We start from the raw sequence: 17065 nt of genomic DNA on the forward strand, positions 1-17065 counted from the left end.
TGGTAAAACAGAAGCCTATACTTCAATAAAAGCTGGATTTATGATCTCCGCTCTCCTCCCCCTTTCTCTCTGTCTCTCTTTTAGTCACCCCCCCCCCCCCCCCCCCCCCACAATGGGTGTGCGTGTGGATATGTGTGTGCGTGTCTTCGAGAGACAATTATTGAGACGTATTACTCTAACTATCCTTCATAGATGAATTGGATAGGTCCTTAGACACACTGTGTTGATGTATGGCATTAGCTTTATCCTTCTTCTCCCATCTGTATTCATCATCGGCACACCACAGAACACCAGGGATTATTCACAGAGAGTTTTCTCATCTGGCTTAATAAGAAATCCTCGGCTCCCTGAATCTCTTGTCTCGCTTTCTCCTCTGCGTTCTGTTTGTATGAGATTTCAAGCTTTCTTTTTTTTTGTGTCTGGTACAGTGCCAAAGGACCCAAACCCCCAATGGAGAAGGGTGGCATGGAGCCACGACTGTACCCTGCTGGCCTATGCTGACAGCACCGGCACCGTGCGCCTTTTCGACCTCATGGGCAGCGAACTGTTTGTCATCCCTCCGGTAATCATGCTAGACATCAAACAACCCCTCCCCTCACTAAGCTCTTTTTGTTTCTTTTTTTATTTCATGTGCATGCATTGATACTAATTGTAAGTCATTAAACCTAGCATATGGAAACCCAGCATTCATTTGGCTCCTTTTCAGTATTATCTCCATATTTTCCTGCATTATGTTGCATCTAATATAAATGTGTGTACAAACTTTCCTTGATTTATCAGTGGGAAGTATTGCACAGGCCGATTCTGATGTTTTGTTTTTTTATTGAAAGCATCAGACAAACTTAATTAGGAAAATGTAGTGTCCTGTCCTGACAAAAAGCATTTTTGACTGTATTTGAAACCTCTGAGTTCCACAGTTATGAGGATTGAGACATCCATATATTGCCTCCAGACTTGAATGGGCCTTTGCCTCTGCTCTTTCATTGTACTTCACATTTTACAGGGCACTTTGAGCTGCCTGTCTCCTTGTCAGACCCCCTCTGGTCTGTCTTTGTCTGTCACTTCTTTCTCATCCATCGTCTGTTGCTTTTTGTCCTGCACATCTCGCTTTCGTCTCCCTTCTTTGCTCAGATGTCGCCTGCTGAACCTCCAGTCCTCCGCCGATCCTCTTTTCTGTCTCTCAGTAGCTCGCTTTGTGCTACATTTCAAGTCCATTTGCTCTTCCCTCTCACTTTAATGCCCTCCGTGTGCCACATATTATTATTCCTCCTTTTCTATCCATCATTCTTTCCACTCCTTTATCCGCTGTCTGAGGTGATGAGTGTAGACACTCGTCCTTCTCCCCAGCCACACTCATCTTTCAAATTCTCTGATCGTCATTCCTTTAGTGCATCACCACTCTGTTATGCATCTACAGCATGTGTGCCTGTACACTTCCATCAGCAACCCCCCCCCCCCCCCCTGCTCTGTTGTACTGTTTCTCTTGTTTGTCACTGTTAAGTGCACACATCAGTGACTTGCTGCTATTTCTGGAAGAAAATGATAAAGTCAATTTGACACAAAGTGTGCATGGATGAAAAAGATAAAAATGTGCTAATTTGTCGCCTCTCTTTCACGTTCTCTCTCTTGTCTAATGTTTTTGTCTGTCTTTTTTCTGTTCTTTATCAAACACATTGAGTATGATGTATCTTTGTTATTTATCCTTGTAAAAATTTGATGGGGGAGTCTTATGATTTCCTCCTTTGTTTACATCAGTCACTTTTACATAACCTCTGTCCCTTTTTTTCTCATCTCACTCATGATCCAGGCGGTGAGTTTTCCTGGAGATTTCAGTTGTGCAGTGGCAGGCCTGATCTTCCTGGAGTACACAGCCAGCACTCAGTGGTCGGCCGAGCTGCTCGTTATCACATATGGTGGCGGGCTCAAGAGCTACTTAGTCAGGTGAGAAAGAAATCTGCTCCACTAATGCCCAACTACACAGAGAAATTGGTACCTCAAAGCACCCTCTCATTAGTAATGATATCTTAACTAGCACATCAGAATAAGTACTATTGTGGTTCTGAAACCCTGAATTATAAAAGTTTAAGTCATCATAAAAAATATTCTGAACTGCTTTATTACCACTTACACACAAAACTGACATTTCAACTACCATCATCTTACACTCCTCAACTCATTTTAGTTTTTAGTTGAATCTTAGTCTTCTAGTTTTTGTTCTTCAACTGACAATTCAACTGCTTTAATCTTTTCCATGTCAACTGACATTTTGACCATGTGCCTCATTTTCTCTCTTTAATGCTTCAATGCTTCTTGACAGACACTTAAACTTCCACTGATTTCTTTCATGACTTCCACTTCAACTGATTCAACCAGCACAATTCATCATCTACACTTTGACTTACATTGCAAATCCTTTCAGTGCGTGAACTTCAACTCAAGTTTCAACTCCTTTTTGCACTTCCATTTCAACTGGTAATCACACTTACATTAGCACAGTTCAACGTCATTCAGGGCTTACAGTTAAACTGAATCTTCTGAATTTTAACAGCTAATTCAACTTCCATCATTTCAAATGTTTCAACTTCAAACTTTCATCAGCCGGCTGTTTTATTAGCAGTTTATTTCTGTCATAATACGAGGATTTTTCACCAACATCCATCCTGAGCTGCTTTAAATGCAAGTTCTGTATTTTGTAACCTTTATATGTAAATGTTGAGGGGAGTGACATTTCTTTCTGAATACCAATCCCCTGGCTTGCCAATCCTTACTCAATCACATTTTGAATATTTGATTAATGACATCTGATTGTTTGTGTGCCTTGCCTCCAACAGTCCCACAACAAGGGTTCCCACAACTTCCCTATTAATTTTGCCCCATTTAATATGGAATTATTTTATAGATTTCCAATTTGATTCTGCATGATTGCTGCAGTCACACCAAGCCTCGGTGCACTGACACTCCAAGACACAGGATGAGATTGTGCATGCGAGTTGAATCTTGATCAGAGCGATGTCCCACTCTCTATGACTTCCCTTCAATCCAGCGAGCGTACCGCAGTGATGAATGCTGAGTACGGAGAAAAACGCTGATTTATTTTTCTATTACAGGCAGATAAATGGTGTTAGCTGCCTTTGAAGCCATCAGGGTGTGTAAGTGTGTGTGTTGTGTGTGTGTGTATGTGTGAGAGAGGAAGTAATTAAGATGTAGGAGACATTTGCACCGGATTTACTCAGAAAGTGCTGGCTTGTTTTTAAAGGTTCATTTTCAGTTTGGAGCTTACACTCACTCTCCCTCCTCATATGACTGCATTTCAATATTGTCACTTAAACACTTTGAATTAGGAATTCAGTATTAGAGCCCAGACATGACAGTAAGTCATCTCTCTGTCTCTCTCTCTCTCTCTCTCACACACTCTCACTCTCACTCTCACTCTGTACCAGCTCTTCTATTTGTGCGTGCGTGTGTGTGTTCACATGCACACAACTGCTTTGCTGGGCCATAATCACCTACATGAAGAAGTTTTCAGCTCATTCCTTTCTGCTGTTTTTCTTTTTCCCTCTGTTTTCTTTACCTCTCTGTACAGTTTACATGGCAAGGAAACATTTTCCCAGTGAGATATCCAAACTTAAATTACATGACATCTCCTCCAGTGCCAATTTAATTTAGATTAGACTAAATATTTCATATTCATGTCTCATCTTCCCTAAAGCGGTTGTTGCACCATTAAAATTTCGTACACGATTGTTTGGTGTTTTGATTGTTCATGTGCCAGAGTTCCAATATAGGTGATATTCTATCTTCTGTCTGGGGAGGGTTGGTTGTTAATCTTCTGTGCTTTAGTTAAAATGTTTTTTTTTCTCTCTCTCTCTCTCTCTCTCTCTCTCTCTCTCTCTCTCTCTCTCTCTCTCTCCCTCTCCCTCTCCCTCTCTGTCCTTCTCTGTTTCTCTTTCTCTTTCTCTCTCAGTGTGGGAACCACTCAGAACTTCCAAGAGAACCACAGCTTTAGTTTCTCCGCCCACTACTCTCGTGGCATCACCTCAGCTATTTACCACCCTGCCCACCGGTAAGTCAATTGTCACCATCATAACACACTTTCAACTTGTAGTGACTGTGGACCATAGTTGAAATAATTATTAAAAAAAAAAAATTCTTGAAAAATTAAATGCTGATGCTTTTCGTTTATGCACCTGACTTCCCAAGACATTTAATTTTCTCTTCTGGCTGCTACAGTTCAAGCCTACATCTATTAGAGCAGTGTTTCATCAAGAGTGTTAAATTCAGACATCCTTATACATCAATCCTATTTAATTATTACAGATGATGCTATAAGATACCATGTAAAGCTCAGATATTAGAATTTGAAAGCAGCCAAGTGATTTCAAACGCTTTCATCATTTGACATTTAGGGGCAAAACATGTTTACACTAACATGTTGTCAATATGCTCATTAAAGTGTGTTTTCTATTGATCACTGTGCCAGACACTACAGCTCACTTTATCTGAAAAACTTGCTTTGTAGATTGACTATACAGTGAAAACACACAACATTAGGATTCTTTGCAGCAGTCTTGCACAAGGATAAGGTGCTACATTATGGAAAAGGCTTGGGGGATTACTCGGGAATAAATGAACCAATCATTTTAATGCAGCACCTGCAGGAGTATACTACGGCAGTCCAGAATGTCCTTGGCCTTCCTCACCACCATAGCATTCAAAGGTTTCAGTTAATTATGTCTGGCTCACCCTCCGTGACCTTACTGTTTTCACCACGCTTCCCACGTCTGCACATACCATTTAGATTTAGTTTGGCTGGTGAAGCTTGGTTTGGCAGCTTAATGGATTTTGGCAGCTACTGTCAAGTGTTTGCCAACTGATAGATGAGATGAAACTTTAATGATCCCTGTGCGAAAACTGGGTCAGCAACGAAGAGAATAGAATACAGAGAGAAAAAAAAGGTGAGAAACTTAATATTAGAAAACAAAGTTTCGAAAGCTGGGCATACATGTAAAAATGCAATATATAAATGAAGGTGTAACATATTCAGGTTGAAGTAGACTCTATGGAAGTAGCGTTTCATATTGTCTGGTGCACAGATGGGATAGCAAATATTCAGAAATGATTCCAGATGTGCTGTTAGACACTGTGATCTTTCCATTATCAGACTTACAGATGGGAGTTAATGCACTGTCTGTATGTACATATGAACGTGAAGAATATGCAGAAGTAGTCTGACATCTGTTCTACTGAAACCATGGGATCACACTATAAAGAAGGAAATGTTTAAAGTCAAACATGGGCCACTATTTGAACATGAATTAGCTTTTTATCACTTGACAAAGTAACCTTCAGCTTTTTTCCACTTTGTCTGCACCAGGGGGCAGTGTTGAGCTGAACAGCATTGCCTCATCAATACTTTCCCCCCCTTGAGTTCCTGATCGTATCTGTTCTGTTTCACTGCAACGAGTATGGAGACCTACAGATCACTGAGGTCACTGTAGTTGTGTTTGTGTCTTAACTGTGCTTAGCCACTGATTGCAGCCAGACTTTTACCTTTCGATAAACAACTTTTTAAATCCACCACTTCTTATAAAATGGCACTTGTGCTATGTGAATGCTCACTGATAACCCAGCTTGAACCCAGTCTGAAGGATGACCTCACAGTCACTACCTTAATTTGCTGCTCTTGTTATGTATTGTCAATTGATCTGTCAGTCAGCAATAGTGGAGGTAAGAACCAAGTGTTTGTGCTTGTTTTCCAGATTGCTGCTGGTGGGGGGATGTGAGTCGGGGGACGACAGTACATCCAAGGCCTCTTGTTATGGCATCACAGCCTGGAGGACTCTGTCTGGTTCACCGCACTACAAGCAGGTCACCAGCTATGAGGATGATGTCAATATGGTGAGGAGACCACACACACAAACCTATATGCAAGTAATTAATGCAAATGTAAAAAACAAAAATGCCCACAATTGTCCCCTACTTTCCTCGTCATTTAGAATCAGAAGAGAGCTTTCTTCAAGATCCCCAGCTTCAGGCTGTTTTCCAGACAAGGAGATGAAAAGGTAACTTTCTTCTTTCTGTTTGCCTGATTTGAGATTGTGAGCATTATCCTCATTAAAAAAATGTCTGCCCTTGCATTTGTGTTGACCAGGATGGTGTATTCCGCATGAGTCTAAGCCCTGATGGCACCCTGCTGTCTGTCATCCACTTCTCTGGTCGCCTGTCTCTCTGGGACATCCCCTCGCTAAAACAGAGGGCCGCATGGAGCCAAGACCAACAGGTACACCTCTCAGCCACTTGTGTGTATGTTTGTGTATGCATGCATGATTTTGCTAATGCAGAGTATGTACCTGTGCATCCTGGTAATATTTTGTATATTAGATGCTTGACTGACTGTATTAATGTAATATCTCTCCTGTGTTTGTGTGTGTGTGTGAGTGTGTGTGTGTGTGTGTGTGTGCCAGTAAGCGAGGTGGCTTTGGGAGAACCTATATTCGCAGAATGTTTTGCAATGTATGCAGCGTTTGTGTATGTTCTGCTTCACCGCTGATCTGAGCTGGCAGAGCCTCTGTGTGTACTTGCTGTAAGTGTAAACAGGGTTAGCAGATTAATTTCCTCCCCCCTCTCTCCCTTTCTTCTTGTTTCCCTCCCTTCTTCTCTGGTCCCTCCATCCTTTGGTCATCCCTGCAGCCAGGATTTGAGGAGATCAATCCAGAGTGGAAGACATCGCTGGAGAGAAGGAAAAAAATAAAAGGTAGTTTGGCCTGCAGGGCTAAAGACAGCCGACTTTATTGCTGACATGGCAGTGCACAGCGGATACAATTGAATGATCTTTGACATGTTTTATTCACTGAATTATACAGTTATTTAGACATAGTTACATACTGTATGCCAAGGCCAGCAGATATTTTTTCTCCTTTAGTGTCTATGTCTGTGAGTGTGTATTTCTGTGCTTGTGTTATTGCCTGTATGTGTCTGCATGTATGATGATTTACGCAACTGTGCAGTTTTTTTTTGTTGCTGACAGTTTTGGGCCAATAGTAATGACAGCTGTGACAGCTTGTGTAAACAGTGATCTGCGTGGGAATCTTTATCTCATGCATGACATGTAATAAACATGCTCACATTTGTAAATATCTTGTAGAGAAGGAAACCGATTAAAAGAGTTAATGGGGTGTGTGATTCCATAAGGCAGGGTTAGTAACAGCACAATGCATGTTCAAATATGAAGATTGTCCTTTTTATTGTCTTTGGTCAATTTATAATACTACTCTTACGTCTCTCCATACCTTTCCCAGATAAGGAGCAGTACTACCCACTGGAGGACGTGAACTGGTGGAGTGACAACGTTTTGATTCTCGCTCGCTGCTCTGGCTCTGTCACTGTCTCCTCTGTCAGGACGCTCCGCAATCTTCTGGGTAAATCCTGTGAATGGTTCGAGCCCTCACCTCGAGTCACCGCTGCACATGATGGAGGCTTTCTCAGCCTCGAGGTAAATGTCAAGACAGCGGTGTGTTTTTGTGGTTGGTTGAAGATGTGGGAGGAGTTTGTAAATTCCAGTACGGCTTGCGAGACTCATGCAAGCATTGTTTGTAGATTATAGATGTCTGACTTCAGGGATTTAAAAAAGGCTTATTGTAGAATAGGAGGGTCAATACACGGGTGCAGAAGGCTGCAGTCTGTTCTTTTTTACTGTTATACATCAAAAACACTGGAGTGCACTGTTTCATGTGCAAGGAGAGTCTGTTGTACAGTTAAGTCGACACAAATGTGTGCATTGATCTGAGATCATTAGTACAGCCAATATGTGAGTGTGTGTATATGAAATATATAAAAACTGTGATGATGAAATATCTATCCCTGATTCTTTATTCACCCACAAAGGCCCTGATATCCCATCACCCTCCTCTTTTTTTCAGTATTTCGCTTTAATTTTTATTATTTTATCTGATTGCACACAAAATGAGAGAGAGAGAGAGCCAACTGCCAACTTTTGGGAAAGGTTTCATCACCCCGCTTCAGTGTGGAGTGGGGGGTAATTGTCTCTGTAGCTGTATCTGCAACTAAGGGTTTGTGTGTGTTGAAATTACCTTGAACATGGGGCTGTGTGTGAAGATAGTGTTTCTATAGTGTATGCCTCTATAGATATGGAGTAATGGGACCTTGTGTGTTTATGATCATAAGTCCATGCGCTGTGCATCTTCTCTGCTCCTCATTAATTAAAGCACTTATTGTTTTACAGGTGCTACATTGTTTCATAAGCCTTGGCTGAGAGCAGAGCAGCTGGATTGGGCAAAATGTTCCTCCAGTGAGCTAAAACCTAGAGGGGTGTCAGTAGGAAATATGAGGGCTTGCTGCAGTGCACAGATGAAAAATGGGCAAATAATTTTTTCCCCAACTGAGGCAATCACAAAACCGGAGAACAGGACAAGACAAGTGGAAGAAAGTACTTTGGACAGCTTGAATTTAGATTTTCTATTGAGGAGCTTGACCTTGCTGTTGTTTTGTGTGCAGACAGCCTGCTGATTAAGTGTGTTTACCAGCTTAAGCACAGCTAGATGTAAACCGTGCTGCATCGCATTCATTTTTCATTCATCACTTCCTGCTGGCAGAGAAATGTCCATCTTCAGCATCACAATTGAATTCTGGGCAAAGGCTGTAAATCTGACAGTCTCACTCATCAGGAATGGGTGCTCATCTGTTTTGCAGCCTTCAGTTTATGATTGAGGCCAAAGGGAACAATGTGTTTTTATGTCAAAAAACAAAACTTTATATCAACCGTGGCTTTATGAACAATTCTAAGCCATATGTTTGTAGTGTCATTAAAACATATGTTTAAATCACTTCTTAATATTATCTTTTTACTTCTTTGCATCTGCATCAATCAAACCTACATAAATTTTTTCTTCGCTTTTGTCATCTGTCTATTTATCTCTAATCCCATTTTTAATGCTATAGTTTTTTTCTTACCCACAGTGTGAGGTGAAGCTGGCCCAGAAGCGTGGGCGTCTCGAGAGCAACCTGAGCGGCGGAGCCAGCGATGATGAGGAGGGCGATGATGGCGGGGACTCTGACTCAGATGACGAGTCCTCAGCCAAAGCTCGCTACTTCGGCTACATCAAGCAGGGTCTGTATTATGTGACGGAGATGGAACGCTTTGCTCCACCACGCAAGCGCCCCCGCACTGTAATCAAGAACTACCGTCTTGTCAGCCTGAGGTCAACAACACCAGAGGAACTGTACCAGAGGAAGGTAGGATGCTGACACATGCTTGTAAATGACTGGACTGTTTGTGTTCATGTGTACCTACTACCTGCTGATGTAGAACCTAACTCACTTCAAGCACTAAATTTGTGCGTTTTGGCAATAGCTTTGATTTTGTTTCACAATGTGGTATTGAGTGCTCTTCTTGACATTTCCTTTAGCTGCCAGGGTCAGAGCTGAATTCAGGCGGATGTATGCAGACAACTTTATTGGTGCCTTCCTTTTCAAATTTTAGAAAATGTGCTTTGTGGCCTGAGCCTATTGTCTGTAGGAGTGCTTTGAATTTTGAAAGTGCTCGATCAGAGGAAGACAGTATAATGAGACCGCTGTATGGTTGCAGTTCAACACTGGTTCATTTATTGCCCAGTTTTCGGTTCACTTTAAAATAATCTTGTAATTCTACTCCCTACTACTCCCTTGAAACTCAAGTAATGTAAACGGTTAGCACTGTAAGGTTTTGGATACATTTTAAGGATGGCTGAAGAGTTTTAAGTTGTTTTTAATGACAGCTGTCACATGGATCTAGGAATTGAAAAGTTGGGGGTGCACAGTCGTGGTCCCCATAGGATGAATTGTAATGTTAAATATACTGCGCTTACACAGTATAGCACCTTTCAAGTACAAGTCACATTCACACACATTCATACGCATTCATCTGGAGCAATTTGGGGTTCAGTATCTTGCCCAAAGATACTTCGACATGTTGACAAGAGGAGGTGGGAATCGAGCCACTGGTCCTCTGATTAGTTGACAGTCCGATCTATCTATTGGATCACAGTCGCCCCTAATAATTTTGGTGATCCCCTACTGGCAAAGAATTAGTAACAGAAAATGTTTAATGTATCCTAATGTTTCGTCTACTATTAAACAGATTATTGTAAAATTTAGTGCAGGTGTTCATGAACTTCAGTGATCCCTAAACTTTTAATTTAACGTCATCAAGTCAAATGTTTAACTTGTCTAACAGGACTAATGACATTACCATCAATCTATTTCACTTTTTTATTTTGTGTTAATCAGCATATCTTACCATGCTAACATGCTAAACTAAAGGGTATACATAAACAGCACGTGCCAAAGATCACGATTTTAGCATTGACATTGTGACCATGTTAATATTTTTTAACTCAAAGAAAAAAAGAGAGGCAGTACAGTTGAGTAAAAAAATAAAGTCACTTTTCAGGTTCAGTTTACTTATTTATTGGGGCACACACACAACAAAACACTTATGTGCTTTAGCAAGAAAAGCTTTCATCGGTGTTCATGCAGGAACACATTCATGTCTGGGTTTCAATGTTCTTTTAGCATAGCACTGTAAACAACTATTACAGTGCTGATGTGCAGCTCTCTGTCCCATACTGTATAAATTCAATGTGGCAAAGAAATTGATATCACTATTTAATATTTCAAAGATGCTCAATTTCCAATTTCTAATTAAACTTGAGTCAGATGCACTATAATACCAGTGATTTTTTTTTTAGCACCTGTCAATTGTCTTCAATAGTGGGGATTTCATTTATCATGAAATTCTTCATTTGTTTTCACCCTTTTAAAGGTAGAGTCAGTCATTCTGGAGAAAGATTGTTGTTATTTGAACTAAAAACCCAAACAAGTACACCCCTCCCTTCATGCACCTTCAGACGCTCCACCTCCCAAATGAATGGACACACATTGCTAAGACAACTGCCAAAAAGGAAATATGGCTGAATTCAGAACAATGCGTCAGCTCTAGAGTCACTTCTGTTCTTCTCGCTCATTATCAAAACAGAGAAAAAATGTCTCCACACTCTCCGCCTCTCTGCAGCCTCCCCACTTTTCACTCAACCTGTTTCATTGTCACAAAAACAGACACAAGGTGTAAAAAAAAAAAAAGGGAGGGGGGGGGGGGGGGGTCCAAAGGACTGTCTCCAATTCATTGTGGGCTGATACATTTAATAAAATACAAGCATTTATTTTCTGTTTCTGTGTGAGTCGGCCTTGGCCCCTGTCTCCCATCATTCAATAGGGGCTGGAGACAGGAGACTGTCATGTCCTCACACAGACAGATGGCATACCCTTTTTCTGTGCACAAGCATGAATACCCCCTGCTGCTGACTCGCTGGAGTAGTGTTGTATGGCTCGTTCTGTGCCACTGTGTTTCCATGCCCATTTACAGACCCTGTACTGTGTATGAACCTGTTTTTAAAAAAATGATTAGTTCAGTACACATGGAACGGACAGCTAGTGGACTGTGAAGAGATATTTACTGAATTTGACAAAAAGTGCATTTGATTAGAATCATTGACTTTAGCTTTAATTAAACTTCAACTGTAGGACGTCATATGAAAACATTATAACGGGCTGATCTGCAAAATCAGTTTCCGACTAAATAAATCCTGTGTCAGCTCAATAAAGTGCTATTGTTTTGTTGGATCAGCTCCAGACTGCTGTTGAGGAGAAATGAAAACCAAGCAAGATGTTCATTCTGCTTTGAGGCTATTGCTCAGTCCCAGGGGTTTCTCTGAAATGCTAATTGCTGCATTAGAAATATGGCTGTTGTTGCTACTCACTACAAATTGCAGCAAAGACAACAACATGCTCTATCATAAAGCACAGCGAGAGTGGTATCGGCTCTCAATGGTCCCAAGTTTGAGCATGGTTCATCAGTCATTTTTATGACCCATCATCTACTGCCTTCTTCATCATTGTCATCATCATTAGATGCCATTAGTCATCACCATCAATCCTAACAGTGGAGAGTTACAAAGTAATATATCATTATTATCTCTTTCTAACACTTGGTACCCGCAGCACTTCCCCAGCTGCTGCCACTCTTCTCCTTTTGGAATTGTTTTTTTCCCTTCTTTTTCTTCTATTCACATGTACCATATGTAGGCGTTCGAGTGGAAGGGAGGAGGGGTGGCTGTATTGTCTGAATATGTATCGACTGTATGTCTGTATGCATGTATGCATTCATCTTTGATTTCTTATGTCCTTGCATAATTATGTTTACATTACATTTTTATGGTTTGAAATTTCCATACTGCAACCACACTCACATTCACACTCACACACACACACACACACACACACACACACGCACACTCTCACTCACTCACTCACAGAAACAGGAATGACCTAATCTTTCCTCCGAGATTCACCTCAGTTGAGGTTTGTGGTCCAATTGACTGTGAATAGACCAGAACAAGCGATTTGGGGTTATTTCCTCAAGTCAGAGGCTCTTCATGTATTTAAGAGTTTGATGGTGCGTTCGGCGTTCGGTGGCGTAACCCTGCCAGTGTGAGTAACTTAGCACACTGGCAGGGCTGCTAACAGTTTTATTAGCTGAATCCGGAGAGAGAAAGAAACTGTTTTTGATGTCCTCCTACGTGAGGTTTAACTGTGTGGGGTTCTTATTGCCCTCGAGGAACCACAGTCTGGCTAATGTGTTGCTTTATACTCCTACACATAGAAAGAGATGGATACTCAATGTGTGTGTGTCAGTCAGTGTGTTTGCACACACACATAATTTCACACACATTGAGTGGGCCAGTGTAAACGGAAGTGTCATGCTGTTGTTGAATGACACTGATATAACACAAAGCCTTCTTTTAGCATCATTATGTTTTGATGTCTAACCCAGGGCATATTTAAAATAATATTAATAATGATAAGAACAGCCACTACTACTACAAAATGTATGCTAACAAGACTATGAAGAAGACAAGCCACGCTAACAGCTCTGTACACCCCTGTCCTTTGAGCTAAATGTTAAAGTCAGCATGCTAAAAAGCTCAAAATAAAAATGGCATCAACAGATCAAACTCAATACCCTCCAGTACATTGACCATGCCAGAAAAACTATTGACATTTCTCTCAGTCTTACCTGTATAGTTGTGTTTAGACCTACATAGCAAATGTTAGCTAACGCACACACTAAGATGATGAACAAGCCAAACATTGTACCTGCTAACAATTAACATCGTCATTATGAGCATATTAGCATGTTACTGCTAGCATGTAGACCAAAGCACAGCTGTTTCTGAGTACAGCTTCACTGTAGTCGTTAAGTCTTCTTTTTTATTGTATCTTATTTAATTTTGAGTTCCAATATGTACTCTTGATTCATCCTTTGGATTTTCTCACTGTCTATTTAATTTTCTATATTCTTCATATATCCCCAAATATTTCATTCCCTCTTGGCCATTCCTTTATCCTTCCATTTCAAACTCAATTCAGACTGTGTCACTTTGCTACACAGATTGAAATCTGCATGTTTGAGCTGTTCTTATTCAGGCTTTGAATATACAGTGTACATACTCAGGATTTCAGAAGTGCCAGTGCTTGTGCACAGGTTTATTCAAACCTTGGTGTCTTTGTCCTTCAGTGTGAAAGAAAATGGGTCCTTGGACTTTTCTCTCGCCTGTGTTTTTTACCATGTGCTTTGAATTCATTTAATGCATTTAAACAATTTATTCTGTTTAGGACCACAGTGCATGGAGATTGAATCGGTAAAAATACCCTTGGGACACTAATAGGATTAAACAAAAACACTTAAATATACCTCATAGAGTATAAAAAGCTGTTTTATAGTTTTGTTTTTTGTACCCAACTTAAATTTTACATCAGAAAACAAACTGTGTTCCTTAATTAAAATTTCCGTCTGCTTAATTCCTGGACAAGCTCTTCATCAGCTGGGTTCTTCCTTTCATTTCACAAGCAGTTGTCTGCATCATCTACAAATGAATGTTCCCAAACTCCTCTTGATAAACCATATACATTAGTTGATGTCACCTTGGTGCAAATAAATCATGCTTGTACATTGCTCATATCCGCATTAATGTGTATTGTGTGCATTTTCTTATCCCACAGATTGACAATGAGGAATATGGTGAAGCCTTGTCACTTGCACAAGCATACAATCTGGACTCTGACCTAGTCTACCAAAGACAATGGAGGAAGAGTACCGTCAGCATTGCATCGATACAAGATTACCTGGTAAGAGATAGAAGTAAAAGAGAGTGATGGATATGAGGAAATGAGGAAAGGAGAAGGTGGGATGGTTATCAGGAGAGAGATGTAAAGAGTGGTATCAGAGTTTTTGTGTTTTGTATGAAACGTCTGGTAGGAAATATACAGGATATGTGTGTGGGCGAGTGGGGGCATAGCACGCATTTAAGTGCAGCACAGCCCCCTTACTCTATTTCACGCATCATTTTAACCAATTTGTACCAAATTTTCACACCCTCCCTTCCTAATTCTGTATTTCATTTTACCCCATCATTTCTTCTAAACTCATTCCCTCTGCTTCCATTCCTTACATCCTACCCAGAGCAAGATCCGCAAGCGTTCATGGGTGCTGCATGAGTGTGTGGAGCGCGTCCCAGAGAATGTTGATGCGGCCAAGGAGCTGCTGCAGTATGGCCTGAAGGGAACTGACCTTGAAGCACTCATAGCCATAGGAAACAGAGAAGATGGGGGCAGGTAAAGAATGCAAGAACACACCAATGCAATTCCTGCACATGTATAAGTCTGTAAATAACACTGGATTTTTGTCAGTGTCTTTCCACCACCAACCAGGGGTTTATTCCATTTGCCTCATTGCGTTCGTACATGATAATCTTTATGTATGTGTGACTTTCCCGCCATCTCTCAGGTTTATTATGCCTGGTGATGTTGACCTGGATGACCTTCCATATGAAGACCTGCTGTCAGACAACGAGGAGCTGGAGATGAAGAAGGAGAAGGAAAACAAGAAGAGACAAGAGCTGCTGGCCAAAGTCGACTTCAGCAGGTACACTGCCTGTCAGAGTGTAGTGTAGCGTAGTCAGCTCAGAGAATCAGTTAGACAGCAGATGAAAACTGAAAATCACAGTAGACAGAAACGCTGTCAAAGTTCTGAACATAAGAGAGGATTTATTTGAACAAAATCACCAGGGCAGGCTGGAAATTAGAGAGATCATCACCAGCTGGAGGGCCAAGACTTGGTTTGCAAGCATCTGCCCTGCCTAAAAAAGAACTCCAATCATTTAATTTTGCACTTTCATAATTTTGGGGGACTTGTTAAAAGAATAAAAAAAGAAATCCTAAAATTAAACCCGAGTATGGGTGATGCTTCAAAAACACAGAATCCTAGATTTCCCATAATTCAACTGGGTAGTCTCTATCAACACCCATACTGGTAACAAAGATATCTATTAAACCCCCAGACCCCCAGACAAATCTAAAGTCTACAAGGCCGACCCAAAATAACCTAATGACATCATCTAAGGTTATTTTGTCACTGTTGAGAAAGGTCCTCTCAGGCCATCGAAGACATTATGTAACTGTTTTCACACGCTGAGAAATACTTGGGAAATGTAAACTGATTTTTATGTGTAAAATCAGCTGAATGCCCTTTTAAGTGTTCCTGAACAAGTTTCTGAAGCCTTAATTTCATACATATAATCCTGTTACAGAATGGTACTCCTTTTGAGACGGGCGTATAATTTTTTCACTAAACTTTTAAGAAAAGCGTCTGAAACACCATGAAGCAACACCAGCTTCTGATTCTCAGTAACAGCTGTTGGGTGGGCGGTAAAAATCCCACGAGGGGAACCTGATGCTGACCTATGTAAGTTGCCTTGTCAGCACGGTTTTTGCCCACTGTTTCTAAAGCTTAAATTAAGCCATTATTTTTATTCCAGATATCAACTGTAATGATGTGGCGTAACGACCGGAATGGGATTTTGTTGAAAGTGAAGGAAAGAAGAGATTGCAGAGAAGGTGCAGACAAGAAAAGCAGGGAGAAATGTGTGAGCAGGCTGCCAAATTTAACACTGATTGTTTGATTAGGTCACAGACGGGAGAGGGGATCATAAAGGCAGGGACATTAATGAGGATGAGGGGGAGAGAGGGGGAGAAAGCGTTGGCGGAGATTAGTGGGTAATCTGCTGGAGGTAATTTATGCCTTTGTTGTTAAGTGCCCAGGGAAAGACTAATGAAAAACCCTTTAGTGATCACTAATCACTCCTCATACTCAAACACAAACACAAACACACACACACACACATACACACACACACACACACACACACACAAAATAGCTTACCCCGTATTACGAAACATTCTTAAGTTTAATACAAATATATACCCATATTACACACATCCATTATAATGACTGAATGCAGACACAAGGGAATATGCATATAGTGAAATAAATAATGCACATTTAAAATGCATCTGTGTACTGTGTTTATGCAGGCAAGTATTGTGCAATGTGCATATAGGTATTTCAAGCTTCAGTAGCTGGATTGTGCTCTCTCTATTGTTCTTCTCACTTCAGATACTAAACCAGTGAGCCTCCAGTCTGCATTTGAATGAGAGAGCAAAAAGTATCATATCTCCCCTCTTCAGTTCCCTCTTTCTTTTTTGCCCATTTGATTTTCTTTCTTTTTAGCTCAATTTGCAGTAAAGCTGTTTAGCTGTATTGCCAACGTGTAGTCCTTACTGGATAAAGTAAAGATTAAGGCTATGAAAAATATAGAAGAGTGGAATAAAAAAATCAATAATTTGCCAACATTAAAGAAACCATTACATTAAATTGTCAGTGAATTGCCTTCTTTAAATATTCCTATTTTTCTTCTTTATCTCTGAGTCAGGGTGTCTGCCTGGCAGCTCATACATGGGTCCCCAGAATGTGTTTATACATATTTGTGTATGTGCGTGTGTTTGGGTGCAGAGAAGCCCCTTACTAATGGATCTAACCATGGTGCCTTGAGGCCTGCGGCAGAGGCCAGAGACAGATAATAATTCTCTTAATTTCTTTTTAACTACACCACCA

The 17065-nt window shown here is 40.7% G+C and overlaps 1 protein-coding gene across 1 annotated transcript in view; it reads left to right on the forward strand.

Annotated features, from left to right (window-relative positions):
- nbas (NBAS subunit of NRZ tethering complex) overlaps nucleotides 1-17065 on the forward strand; it is a 158229-nt gene that overhangs the window by 12719 nt on the left and 128445 nt on the right. The window contains exons 7-18 of the mRNA XM_053336782.1: nucleotides 429-562; nucleotides 1808-1941; nucleotides 3965-4063; nucleotides 5760-5898; nucleotides 5997-6062; nucleotides 6152-6280; nucleotides 6691-6754; nucleotides 7299-7492; nucleotides 8977-9252; nucleotides 14116-14241; nucleotides 14576-14727; nucleotides 14900-15037. Of these exons, the coding sequence (XP_053192757.1) occupies nucleotides 429-562; nucleotides 1808-1941; nucleotides 3965-4063; nucleotides 5760-5898; nucleotides 5997-6062; nucleotides 6152-6280; nucleotides 6691-6754; nucleotides 7299-7492; nucleotides 8977-9252; nucleotides 14116-14241; nucleotides 14576-14727; nucleotides 14900-15037 (1651 nt within the window). The remainder of the gene's footprint in view (nucleotides 1-428; nucleotides 563-1807; nucleotides 1942-3964; nucleotides 4064-5759; nucleotides 5899-5996; nucleotides 6063-6151; nucleotides 6281-6690; nucleotides 6755-7298; nucleotides 7493-8976; nucleotides 9253-14115; nucleotides 14242-14575; nucleotides 14728-14899; nucleotides 15038-17065) is intronic.

This window comes from Scomber japonicus, chromosome 17 (genome assembly GCF_027409825.1).
Source record: "Scomber japonicus isolate fScoJap1 chromosome 17, fScoJap1.pri, whole genome shotgun sequence".
In the NCBI taxonomy this organism is placed as follows: domain Eukaryota; kingdom Metazoa; phylum Chordata; class Actinopteri; order Scombriformes; family Scombridae; genus Scomber; species Scomber japonicus.